Here is a 13,529-nt window from a genome sequence, read left to right as displayed (position 1 = left end):
CTAATCTTAAAATTTTAAATTTCAAAATAAAAAATCTTGAATCTGTGTGATACAAGGATTTCTGCAATGAACATGTTCAGCTGCATATCATGCTAATGGCCGCCAGTACACAAGATTGCTAACTATTTTTGCACATTCATATAATCCATCATTTGTTTTCTTGGCTTTCTTGGAGCTCACAAGTTTCTCTGATTTGACAAGGTTGCTATCTTGACTCTTGGCAATTCCTGATTGGAATTGCTTTGAAGATGTTCTATGTACTTTGAGAATTGAAGTGCGATGGTAAAATCGACTCAAACATGGCAAGATGGAAAAACGAACATTTGGAAGCTGATCATTATCTTAGACAATTAAAGAAGTAACATCCAAAATCCAAATGCTCAAAAGGACGTCCACTCATGTATTTGAGAGAACCTCTTCAGGCTACATTCTAGGTGGGAGTATTGGATTTTGAATAAGCTGTATTTGAATCAATTAGAAGCATTTGAAATATGATCAAACCCATCAATGAATCAGTAAAATTCTTAATCCAATCCCAACCTCAGGCAGACTAGCATTTCAATAGGTGAGAAAATTAAATTTATTTTGGAAAATGCACTATATTGTTTTTCACATTTTATTTCACAAAGTTGAAGTACACATAGTTGTGTCAGGTGTAGGCAATGAAAGACTGTATAAGGGAGAAAAAGAAGGGAGGGGGCGGGAAGAAGGCGACAGGTCCCCTTTCAGAAAACTCAAAAGTGTTTATAATTTTTTAAGAAAAAGAAAAGAATAGTTGGGTGTCAAATGGGAAAAGGGAGTTCAAGTGCTTTCCATGGTCTATAACAGGATGAATGGGGAAACTATGGCAGGATGTATGTCATAAGATGCCTCAGGATGCATGGTAGAAAGTAGACTTGCATTATGTTTAGTTTTGGATATAGTGTGCTTCATGTTGTAAATGAGTATAAGGGCTGTTTATGCACACAGTTTGGAGATTATTTACTACGTCCAATGTCGTTCTGTCATCTGCATACTTGTATTGGCATTTAAGTCGATCATGCCTTATCAATTGCAATGGTATTAAGGTAAATCCTAAAAAATTTCAAACCAAACTCAATACCATAAAGAAGGAAATTTATGAATACCATAGAGAAAAAGGTGGATACAACATAGCAATCCATTATTTAGGAGAGAAAAAAAACTCCCAATATCATTATGCAAAATGTGAAAGGTTGCAGTCAAAAGCCATCCAAAAATCTTATCGAACATCACACCAGGGAGATAACGCTGACAAAATCTACAAGTCTTAATTCCAAACTCAGTTGCATCTAGAGTACAAGAAATCATACCTTTGTTTGGGAAAACAACAAAACAAGACTGTAAGTATGAGATATTGCTTCATAATTTTCCGGGGTATTTTCAGGGCATAGTGCCTGGGCCCATATGGATGAAAGCAGAAGTGTAATTTGGTGGATACTCAATCTAAGCGAGACCAACTCCTGAATCTCAGCAGATGGATAAACAGTTAATACATGATTTCACTGGCAAGGAATAAGTAAGTACTAGATAGTAAAAAAAAATTAGAACAAGAAGATTGTGAAGGAACAAACTGAGGAGTTTAAAAACCGGTACCATTTCCATATTCGCAAGACCCATAGAGTTTCCCTCTGTAACAGAAACTGGAAATGATTGTGAGACCTTCATACTCTGAACTCGACTGCAGGATGACTTCAGTGAATTTAGTTTCACATCAGCATCACTTTTACGATTTGCATCCATAGCATCCAGATGCCTGGGTTTCTCCCAGATTCCATCATCCTTTAATTCAAATTCCTCAAAGGCTCCATCTCGTAGATAAGACTTCTCTTTTTTTAGCTTCTCAAAAAGAGCAGCGGAAGATGAAAAGACAGATACTGTTCTTGAGAGGGTCCTTTGAATGTCACATGCCTTGGATGAGTTCACAGCAATGAGATGTGGACGAGGGCAAACAGAAGATGGCACCAGCACAACAGAGAAGATGCGGTGTGCACCAACCCGGGTTTCATTGTCTGGGTACACCATTGCTATTACTAACTGATGAAATAGAGCTTCAGGAAATTCCTGTAGAGAAGTTGATGTTGGATTAAATGTTCACAGAGGTAGCCTACCAGAATTGAAAATACTTAAAAAGTCCTGAAATAAAAATTTAAAAGATATAAAGGTGCATGTTCACTAAACTTGCCTTGTTATGATATGACAAATTAGGTACAGAGGCAATTATTTGTGCAGTTCGATAAACAGCAGATATTGTTGTCCTAGCTACAATTTTAGTGGCTGAGATGTTCTCCAGCATCACAGCCATCATATCAAGAACAGGTCCGGCATCCCCAACCTGCCAACCAAATGAAACCAGCAATCACATTCTCCTTTTAGTTTCAACTAACAGCGTAACAATGCCTATAAAAAGGTTTTGGATCTATCAATGTATATCAAAAATCTATACCATGTCTCCAGAAAATTATCAACTATCAAATAACTTATGGAGCATGTTTAAGGAAAAGCTAGATGGCAAGCACAGTTTAATATGTAAACATATGACAGAACAATGAGGCTTCTAGCTGTCAAGTTCCAAAAATTCCTTAGGTAGAAATAGATTCGTAACCTTATTTGCCAGTTGCACCAGGCATTTTTCTATTGCACTACCAAGTACTTTGTTCCATGCATTTATATCATCTCCCAGGTTTGCAGCTTCAATGGAACAATGAATGCTTTTGCGCAAATGCCTCATTAGATCACTTATGGCACCAATTATGGCAACAGAAGTTTGAACCTTCGAATGTTCAGCAAGGATGGTGGTAACTTCAACAATTTTCAACTGCATACCAGGTTGCTTTATCACACTTTTATGATCAAGATGCTTAATCAAGATAGACAAAAGCAAATGTATATTTTGCCCTGTACATCAACCAAAATAATCAGAAATGAAAGACCGAAAAGGAAGATTCATGACATGCTTAGTTAGCAAAACAATTTAGCTAGTCATATAAACTTGGAAAACATGTAAAAAGGCAATATTATTATGACAGAAATTAAACATGAAAGACACTAATATACCAGATGCCTCCATCAAAGACTGCATATCCAATAGAACAGAAACTGCAAGCCCATGCTCAGGCGACCAATGATTCCCATTGTCAAAATAACGAAACAAAGATTCCAAAACACGGCGTACAGTTGTTGCCTCTTTTGCAAGCTTTGCCATATTGTGCAAACAAACTCTAGACCAAAACATAGGACTTTTAGCTTCCTCCCTGGAGAGTATCATGAAATAGAAACCTTGAGAACTTAATTACAACCTTGAGAACTTAATTACAAGGTAAAAATGAAGGAAATATAAACATGAAAGTGTGGATTGACTAATAACTTACGTGGTGACATTGACTTCGCCCTTATCATTGACAATCTTTTTCCAGGATGCAACTCTTGTTGCAACTGGCATGGGTGAAACAAGGCCCTCGACCTTGCGTACTTCTTGGACCCAGTGGTTCTTGGAACCTTGCTTCTCCAGATGAATATTATCTGACTTATCTTTGGAGTTTCCATAATTTTCCAATGTCACCGAGACAACCTATTTCACAAAATGCTTCACAATTACCTGAGAGAGAAAACAGAAATGCTGCTTTGCAAAATAGCCTTGAGAAAGGAGATGCTCAGACATAAATAACCTAGGTGGAGAATAGTGCAAAGTAAATGATAAAAAAAATACAGAAGAAATCACAAATAGATGCACCTAACCTGCTTGGCCATACAAATATTGAGCCAACAAATTCCTTAAAATCAGAAACCACAAAGCAGTTTCATTAATGGGATCATTTTTATGGATGAGAACTTCAGGTGAGATGAGAGACAAAATTCAGGTGAGTATTCCAGGAATGCAATGCACTGACTTCAAAAGAGATGAATTATGTTTAAAAGTTGGAGCAAAGAGACAAACTTCTATAGTTGTACGGTCAAAGAAATGCCGAGCTAGGGTTTCAAAATTCTATACAAAGATATACATGCATACACACGTACACATGCACAATTGAATATACACAGATTGGTGAGGAGAGAACTCATATCAAAACACATACATATGAACTACATAACTACTATAACTAATGTTTAAGAAAGCTTCGGAAGTGGAAACACAAATCAATATGGAATGTAAATTGCACTGACAACTCAAGTTATAGTGACATCCAGGAAAAAAGGCAAAGATGTTACTCCTATCTTATTGATGTAGCCAGCGTTTTAAAAATCGCCGAGTCGAACCGGACTCGCCCGGTTCGACTCGGAATTCACGAAAAAGGTACCGGATCGGTTCAAAAACCGGGAATCGTCCGGTTCTAGAGAGAACCGGACGATTCCGCACAGTGACTCGCCGATTCACTGTGCGGAATCGGCGAGTCCGTGAAGAACACGGGTTGCACCGTGTTCTTCACGGATTTTTTCAAATTTGTCATTTTTTGATCATTTTTTTTGTTTTTTTCGGCATATGATCTGTTTTGCAGGCTGTAAACAACTTTATTCAGCTTTTTCAAGGATTAAATGGTGAAAAAATTGGTTGTTTTTGGATAAAAAAAAATTCGGGGTTTAGGGTTCCGCCATTTCTGAAATTTCATGCTAAATAGGGCATGAATCTTTCAAAATTCGTAGGCATATTGATCTTAAAGCTGTGAATCAAAAGCTTTTGTTACTAATTTGTGATAATCGTTGAGAAAAACAGAGTTTTTTGGAGATTGAAGGCTTCGGTTCACAAAAACAGGTAAGAACTTTGGGTTTTTTTTTTTTTCCGCCATTTGATTTATTTCACGGCATATTTTGAACAAAATGAGTTCAATAATTAGGGTTTTTAATCTTTATTGTGTCTAGTATGATTTAAAATTTTCAATTTTACGTAATCTGGTCAATTACAGCAAGAAATTTGATATGAACAGTGAGATGTCTGCGGAACCAAATTTCGCTGTTTTTTTTTTTTTTTTTCCGCCTTTTGATTTTGTTTTCATGATATATTAGAAATAATGTGTTAAAAATTTAGGTTTTTGATTCCTTATATTGTTGTTTATCAGAAAATATAGTCAATTGGATGTAATTTATTCACTTGGAGGTGAATTTTTTAGTTAAAATCGCTTATGTAAAACGCGAACAAATTTTTTTTTTTTTTTTTTTTTTTTTGGTGTAGCCCATGATAGAATTTTTTGTAATCTATGATCGAATTTTTTGTAATCCATGATCAAAATGTTTGTTTTTTTTTCTTGTAATCCATGATCGAATTTTATTTTTTATTTTTTATTTTTGTAACCCATGATAGAATTTTTTGTAATCCATGATCGAATGTTTTGTAATCCATGATCGAAATATTTGTTTTTTTTTGTAATCCATGATCGAATTTTTTGTTTTTTGTTTTTTATGTAACCCATGATAGAGTTTTTTGTAATCTATGATTGAATTTTTTGTTATCCATGATGTAATTGTTTTTTTCTTTTTTTGTATAAGCCACGATCGAATTTTTTGTTTTTTTTTGTAATGCATGATCGAATTTTATGTAATCCATGAACGAATTTTTTGTAATCCATGATAGAATTTTCTGTAATCCATGATCGACTTTTTTGTAATCCATGATCGAATTTTATGTAATCCATGATCGAATTTTTTGTAGTCCATGATCGAAAATGAGAGAGATGATGATTCTGAGGCCACCCTATCCCAGCCATATTATTCACATATCGAGTCCCAACAGCAACAGTGTAGGGATGAGCACGACAGTGCAGGTGAGCATGAAGGATGGACAAGCTTCGGGGATTTTGGATTGGGAACACAACAAAACATTAACACTCAGGGATTTGAAAATAGTCAGACGCCCGCTAATATCGATGATTCGTTTTTAGATCGAATCAATGAATTGTCAAACGAATTCAATCAATGGCACCAGCGTGACCAAGAAGAACAACAACGTCGTCTATCATTTTATTTTTAGATCGTATGTTACTAATTTTATGCTTTATTGTAGTCCATGTATGTTGATATACTTATTCCATGATAATTCTATGTTTATCCTTTTGTGTGATGTAAATTAAATGTTGAATGGCGGTTCATGCAGGGGAAGAACATATCAATATTCGCATATTCATTCAAAAACATGAAAATTCTTAATGGAGTACCCTCATTTTTTATTGAATTCCTAAAAAACAATATTTATAATGAATTTTAATAATTTTTTCGGATTTTTTTGAAGCTTTATTCTGACCGATTCACCCGATTCCGATCCGGATCGCCGATTCGCCGATCCGGATCGGTTTTTGGAAAGCCCGATCCGGGTCACCGATCCGGTTTTTAAACCATTGGATGTAGCTATTGGACATGTCAAGAAGCTGGTCTCAGGAATCATGTGACAATTCTTTGTGTAGAAAAAAGGGGAAGATTGCATGTAAACAGGTAGTCAGTATAGCCAATAGATTATCCAGGATGAAACTGCACACATTTGAAAAGATCCAAGAATCATAATTTGCTAACCTCATCAAATTCTGCAGAAATATGTGAGTATTCTCCCATAAACCAAACCTGTAAAGGAACACAAACCACAAGATACCATTAACAATCATCATTATAATCATCATAGCCTTTTCCCAATTATTTGGGGTCACATGAATCCTGGTCCATCAGTCTGCTCTATTAAATAAGATTAACAATGAAGGTAAGAAAATAAAACATTTACATGCAAAGGAAAAGGATGAGAAATAAAAAAGAGGGGTAAAAAAAGCCAATTGTCCAGCGTCTTTAGCACATTGAAAAGAGATGTCTTCCAATGGGTAATACAGTAACATAAAGCTTTAAAGTATTCAATGAGGTTTTATAATGTCAACATGGCCAAGTCATATGGAGGTTAACAAAAAAAAGAAGCCAATTGTCCAGTGTCTTTAGATGTCTTCCAATGGATAATACAGTAACACAAACCTTTAAAGTATTCAATGAGGTTTTATAATGTCAACATGGTCAAGTCATAAGGAGCTTAACATTAAACAACTGTTAATTTTAAAATTACCAAAAATGCCCTTATGTTTTCCAAAGAGCATACAGTTGCGTGAGCTTCTTGGTCAGTTTCTGTTCCTACATTTGATGATTAACCCAATTTTATGGTGTTTTAAGACAATTAATCTATGTAACTAGGATTTCTTGAAATAAAAAACTTGAGCATCATAGAAGCTAAAAAATTCAAGGCTCTAAGGCAGAATCAACACACACACAAAATGATAAATGTACTCCACAGCATTGTGTGCTGATTCATCCAACTTATCTTGGAATCAGCTAAATGGACCCGAATCACAATGGCTTAATAAATATGAAAACTCAGATGCAATGATTAATTGGTTGATTCATATGAAGACTTCCCAAGATCTTATTACAACTTCGTGACTTGTGCTAGTCAGCAAACAGGGGCTCCCAGCAAAATAGTTAAAGACATGGCATTAATACTCCTCTTGCTTTCCAGCCTCCTTTGCAAAACTTAAATTCCAACTGAACTCTTCACAAAGAAAGGAAACAGCAAAAATTCCATGATCAGTCTCTCCTTTCAGAAAGCTCTCTCTAGCTTCCCCTCCCTCCCTCCCTCCCTCCCTCCCTCTCTCCCTCCTCCCCCTCCCCACTCCCCCTCCCCAACCCCCCTTCCTCCCTCCTTCCCTCCTCTATGTCGCACAATCTAATCACATGTTGTGCTTCTTTTGCTACTGTCATAGATCTCACCCACTACTAACTTTTCCATGAGAGTTGATGAAGAGATCCATAATTTGAGTTCATATAAGATGCTAATTCCATAAATTTTATGGTAAAATGTCTATAGATATTGATAGTCTCCTTCTGGAGGGCATAAAATTTCACCCAGATATTTTTCAGCACATTGCAAGACTCATTTTAAAGATTAGGGAGCCTCAACCCAAGGAGCCACGAGCCCTAGTGACCTTGTCTAATTAACTATCCACAAAAACCCTTAACATTGTATGTTTCTACCTAATTCAATCCATATACAAGAATACAACAAAGTTTAGGATGGAAGTTATTTTTTCCTTGACCCAATTCCAAGAGGATAAGGAAACTTGGCAGTTGTGTCCTTTAAACCAGACTCTGGGTGCTACGTATTTAGAGCTCTCTCATACAATACTAAACTCATAAATATTTTCTAAAAAAGAGCAATCCATGTGCAAATGGAGCAGCAGAAGGGGATCAGAAGATCTCATCAGGTGCTCCTATAGGCCACAAAAATAATGATATATATTTCCATGAATACGGGAGAGTTTCCTAAGCTTCATAGTCAAGAGCTCCTTACTAGTTGTTATAAGAATTTAAATGACAAGATTGGGTGCAGAGTGAGTGAAATTGAAGTGCAATAAGGATGCTGCAAGAACTTGGGTGATGCACCAGAGAGTTTAGGAGGAAACTTTAATAGCAGTTGTACCAATTACAGAGTTGGAACTAAAAGATTGTCAGCTTTAATTAAACTCCGCCAAAGGGGACAGTGTCTCTCTCGGATGTCCATCAAACTTCAATGATATTCTGGTCAAGATCAGCCGTATCACTTCTCATGTGATCGGGTGTGCCAATTTTAGGTGGATCCAACTCTTCGGCTTCAACTAGGTTACCCCTCCCTGTGTCCCGGCCCTTTACCATCTCCCCCTCGAAACCCCATGGCCCAAAGTAGGCAGGACACTGTGGAAGGCATCCATAGAAGCACTTATTTGGGTCATTTGGACAGAGAGAAACTCTAGAATTTTGGGGCCAAAACTGAGGTGCCGGCCCTCTTCCATAAGATAACTGCCGCAGTCATCTTCTGGGCAACAAACCACAAATGTTTTAAAGAAAAACCCACCTCGACGTTCCTGCTCCAATGGAAGCATCTTATCTACAACCACACCCCTAACCAGTCTCAATCTGGTGTTTGGTCCCCTCCCCCCGAAGGCCAGACCAAACTCAATTTTGACAGATGCTAACTCGAAAAACCCGGCCCGATAGGTGTGGGTGGAGCCTTTTGTGACCACCTCGAGAATATTCTCTTGTCCTTCTCCAAGAACATTGACCATGCAGACTCACAACTTGCTGAGTCTACGACTCTTCTGTCTGTACTCTGACTTTTTTATCCTTCATGGGGTCAACCCCTGATCATCGAAGGAGATGCACTGAGCATCATCACATGGGCCTCCACCTACTCACCTTGCCCTTGGTACCTCGCCATGATTTTTTATGAGATTACTCACATTTGAAGGGATATCACTATCTCATGGAGGCATACCTTGAGGGAGTCCAACGCCATGGCGGATCAGCCGGCTAACGATGGAGCACTATATTCTGACTAGTGACCATGAGTGGCGGGGATTTTTGTACATGCCTTTCTTTCTATTATGTTGGGGTTTTTGTACTTATATTAGCCCATTTTTTGTATAGGACTACCTTCTTGGTAAGTCTATTTTTGGCAAGAGGCTCATCTGTGGGTTTCCTCTACGCTTGATGAATATCTCATTGATATCTAACCCCAAGGTTTCCAATGCTCACATAACTTTTTTTTTTTTTTGTGATAATTGTTAACTGTATTGAAGTAGAGGAGGAGTACATCAAGCATAGAGGAAACCCACAGATGAGCCTCTTGCCGAAAATAGACTTACCAAGAAGGTAGTCCTATACAAAATAAAGATTTAAATGTTTAAAAAGTATAATCACTTAGCAAATTTTTTAAGGAACTCTTAACAATTTAAGAAGAGTAAGAAACAAATTAAAAGAATAATGCATTAATTTTTATAAACTAAACATAAATAAGAAACAAGTTAAAAAATAATAAATATAAATATTACAAACCATCTTTCCCTCAAACTAAGCAAATCATTTTAGTTCAAATTAGATAAACGAGATATCCCTTTAGTCAGTGACAAAATTCTCTATTCAATTTCTTGTTCCAATTTTGAAATTATTTTCTAAAATATAAAATCCTCTCCAAATTTCTGAAAATCAAATATTTAACCTGCTAGATTGACGTGAAAATTCCAGTGATCAACTGAGTGACTATAATCTGTCCACTTTCAGTTATGCATTTGCAAGATCTTCCCTTGGGCTTTCGATGCACATAGAATATTTGCCCACACAATCAAATGGAAGTAATGCTTCTAAATCCTAGCAAAAATGTCATCATCATTTCAACAAACATCTCACCTTTCAGTGGAGTATAAGTAAATGACACTTTCAGCTCTAGCTTTGCTATTGATACAACTAATGTAATATATTTTTTATTTTTTTATTTTACTATTTTTTATACTAAATTTAGGTTTAGATCATATGTTCTTTTATTTATTTAGGTTAGGCTATTTATGACATTTTTTTAATTGTAGAGACTTGAAGGGTAGAGTTGGAGGTTCAATTTTTAAAACGATGTTAAGGGCTTGCCTCGACCAAGGTACTCAGACCTTGGCCGAGGCAAGTGACTCGGGCGAGTCCGATTTACTTGCCGGAGTCTAGCATAGGGCCAAATTAAAAATATATATATGGAAAATAAAATAAAGGTAGTAAAAGTAAAGCAAAACCAAAAGCAGATTTAAAAACTCCAAATAAGGTAAAAAATGTATAGAAAATGGATTTAAAAATTGATTTACAATTCGGGACATTCAAAAATAGAAAAAAAGGAAAATATAAAAATAGGAATTATGGCAAAAAACACTCACCAGCAACCAATCATCCAAATTATATACAAAAACTTTATACAATATTCCCATATCTTTTACCCATATATGGATTTTTTAAATTTTTTTATGTACCACGAGTTGTACAAAATTTGGGGCGAGGCCGAGTTACGTGCCCGAGTCCAAGTGGACTCAGGCAAGTTCCATAGAACAGTTTTAATTGATTAGGTTTTGTTAAGGAGGAAGTTAGGTTATCTAGTGTTTTTATACAAATAATTTACTACTGGACAAGAAACATGGATAGAGAAGAACTTATTTCATATCTTGCGATAAAACTTTTGAGTGAACTCCCTTGTACACCCTAAGAGAGGATATATTCTCACCCTCTTTATTTTTATTTTAAATTTTTTAAATTATTTTCTTTCTCCCTCTTTCTTTTACATCATTGATGTTAGAGTTTCAGAAGATCCATTCATCACGATGCCATCAAAGCCCACCCCTTCGATCAAGAAAATATTACCACAAATAATAGAAATCGATTCTCAACAAATTAAAAAAGAGGGTACTAACAGTCCCATAGATCAAATCTCCCCCAGGAATAAATCGAGCTCCACATCGACTCTAGGTACCAATCCCATATGTAATGAGAAAATTTTGAGGCAAGAACCACAACTTGAGGAATGACGTGGTTCTTCGGAGTAAGCTAACAAATTTTTAAGCAAGAACTACACACAAATAGCATTATTCTTTTCTTATTTATGTTGTCATTATATCTCAATATGTTATTCTTTTAATTTGTTTCTTATCTATTTTAAGCCGTTAAGAGTAAGCTAACAAAATCTGTTAAGTTATTATGTTAATCAAACAGATAAATTTTTTTTTAAAAAAAGGCCAAACAACTCACCCAGCCTAGTAAGGTTAGTTGGGCCACAGCGCAGGTCAAGGAGCACTGGTACAGTCCCTAATTTGACCCCATTTAACACCTAACATAGGAGACTTGAGATTTGTGTTTAGTGTCTTTTGAAACAAATGGAAGCCAATGAACCCCCACAGGGAGGAGTTGCAATGTTTTGCTTTCCTGTATGAGCTCTTGTGGTTTCGTGTGGATGTACTTTGATTTTGCTCCTATGTCGATATATTCCGAGTCACATCGGTGACCCTCTAGGTCCTGATTTTACTTCGCTCAGCCACATGCCGAGTCCAATCCAAATCCAAAGCAGTTCTAGAGATGCATGAATCTATGCGCAATGGCTTGAGTCAGTGTTTAGAAAAATTGATTGATGACCCAAATTTCCCATTTGAAAATGGGTCCAGATCGGCAGATTGGCAGTCCGGAAAGACGATCCGGCTGTGTGAATCGACTAATAAATAAAAAAAGGAAACAAAACAAAAATTGAAAAAAATAGAAAATATAAGGTGGGGCCGGATTGGCCAATTCCTTGACAGAATCGGCTGGTTCCCAATATATAGTGGGAAACGGACTAGTCCCACTCCTGATTGGCATTTTTTAAAGCCCCGGTTTAAGTGAAGGGACTTTACGTGCACATATACACAAACATATAAGCACATATCCCAAAACCACACATACATAAATGCATGTCAGAGCATAAACAGAGCGACAAAAGTGTGCAAATACATGCATATATATTAAATAAATATACATAAACATGTGTCAACATATGTTGAGAAGTTTCATGTTCTTACATGTTACATTGCTGCATTAAGTTATCAAATAACTTAAAAAAGAGAGTCATCTAATTGGAGCACTAGTTGTTATTGCAATGAACAAACAAACCATTCACTCTTTGTGATATTATTCATGGTTTTGGGAAATCAGAGCATGTGAAAAATATTATTAAAAACTACTTCAATGAAGCATTGCTGAAATTTAGAGAATACATACCATCGAAGAAAGGGCTTGCAGACCAAACGATCGAAGAATGCAGCCTCTGTCATCCTCCCCCATTTCTTGAGCTAGCTGGCAGAGCTTTGGTACAAAACTTTCCAAGTTGAACATATAAGTTCCATCCATCTGATAACATCGCAAAGCATCGAAGTGAACTTCAAAGGCCTTATAAGGCCAAAATATAGTAGCCTCGAACGGCAATGTTCCATCTCCATGAAAAGTTCGAAATCTTATCACATAACCCATACAGCATGAGTGAAAAGAAAGACCTGATTATTGACGAAGTCAACAAGAGTTTGGCATCCTAGAACACGCATGTCATCCTGTCTTGTTTGGTCCAAAAGAGTACGTATTACGCTCAGCAAGCTACTTGCTAACAGCGGCCTGTAATCATTCAAGTTACAAGAGAAAGTCCAGATGTATCAAAGATTTAATGCAGATTCATATGATGGCCTATGCAAGAAATAATAATATAATTGCTACAACATAACCAAGAATGTATATAGGAACAAAGAACTGATGAAATAACAAAAGGCAAACCCCACATCCATTAAGCTAAAACCAATAATCCAATAAAATCACCAATTATCACTTTTGAACTATTACAGGTTAACACACAAAGAAAACACCTCTTAACATACAAGCAACCATCCTGCTACTAAAGAATTGGACTTCTGCATAGAATTCCCAAAGTGACAGATTCTAAGTTGATCTGATTTTTATCAATTCAGAGATCACCAACGATAAGGACATTGAGACCTTCACTAGGACTAGTGCAATAATTATTTTATTTATTTGGGGCCAAAAGGAGATTTATTTGATGAGGATTTAATTGTTTCTACTTTGTATTTTGTTTAATGAGTGAAATAGGGGTTATCTTGTCTTTTCAATTGTATTAAATATCATGCAGTATATATGACTTGTAGAGAATTAAGGGGTTTTAGTCCTGTTACTATTTTCTTTTA

General features: G+C 36.2%; 1 protein-coding gene across 2 annotated transcripts in view; it reads right to left on the bottom strand.

Moving 5' to 3' along the window:
• LOC18428932 (protein SEMI-ROLLED LEAF 2) overlaps window positions 1-13,529 on the bottom strand; it is a 47,067-nt gene that overhangs the window by 12,562 nt on the left and 20,976 nt on the right. For both annotated transcript variants that reach the window (XM_020664073.2, XM_006838228.4), the window contains exons 5-13: window positions 12,834-12,948; window positions 12,562-12,690; window positions 6,517-6,564; window positions 3,390-3,589; window positions 3,076-3,272; window positions 2,624-2,916; window positions 2,204-2,353; window positions 1,615-2,082; window positions 1,332-1,481 (exon numbers count right to left, since the gene is read on the bottom strand). In XM_020664073.2, coding sequence (XP_020519732.1) covers window positions 1,332-1,481; window positions 1,615-2,082; window positions 2,204-2,353; window positions 2,624-2,916; window positions 3,076-3,272; window positions 3,390-3,589; window positions 6,517-6,564; window positions 12,562-12,690; window positions 12,834-12,948 — 1,750 coding nt within the window. The remainder of the gene's footprint in view (window positions 1-1,331; window positions 1,482-1,614; window positions 2,083-2,203; window positions 2,354-2,623; window positions 2,917-3,075; window positions 3,273-3,389; window positions 3,590-6,516; window positions 6,565-12,561; window positions 12,691-12,833; window positions 12,949-13,529) is intronic.

Source organism: Amborella trichopoda, chromosome 3, assembly GCF_054954075.1.
Source record: "Amborella trichopoda isolate Santa Cruz 75 chromosome 3, AtrichopodaSantaCruz75HAP2 v2.0, whole genome shotgun sequence".
NCBI lineage: Eukaryota > Viridiplantae > Streptophyta > Magnoliopsida > Amborellales > Amborellaceae > Amborella > Amborella trichopoda.
Note: the sequence above shows the minus strand (reverse complement) of the source record. Positions and strands in the feature narration are given on the sequence as shown.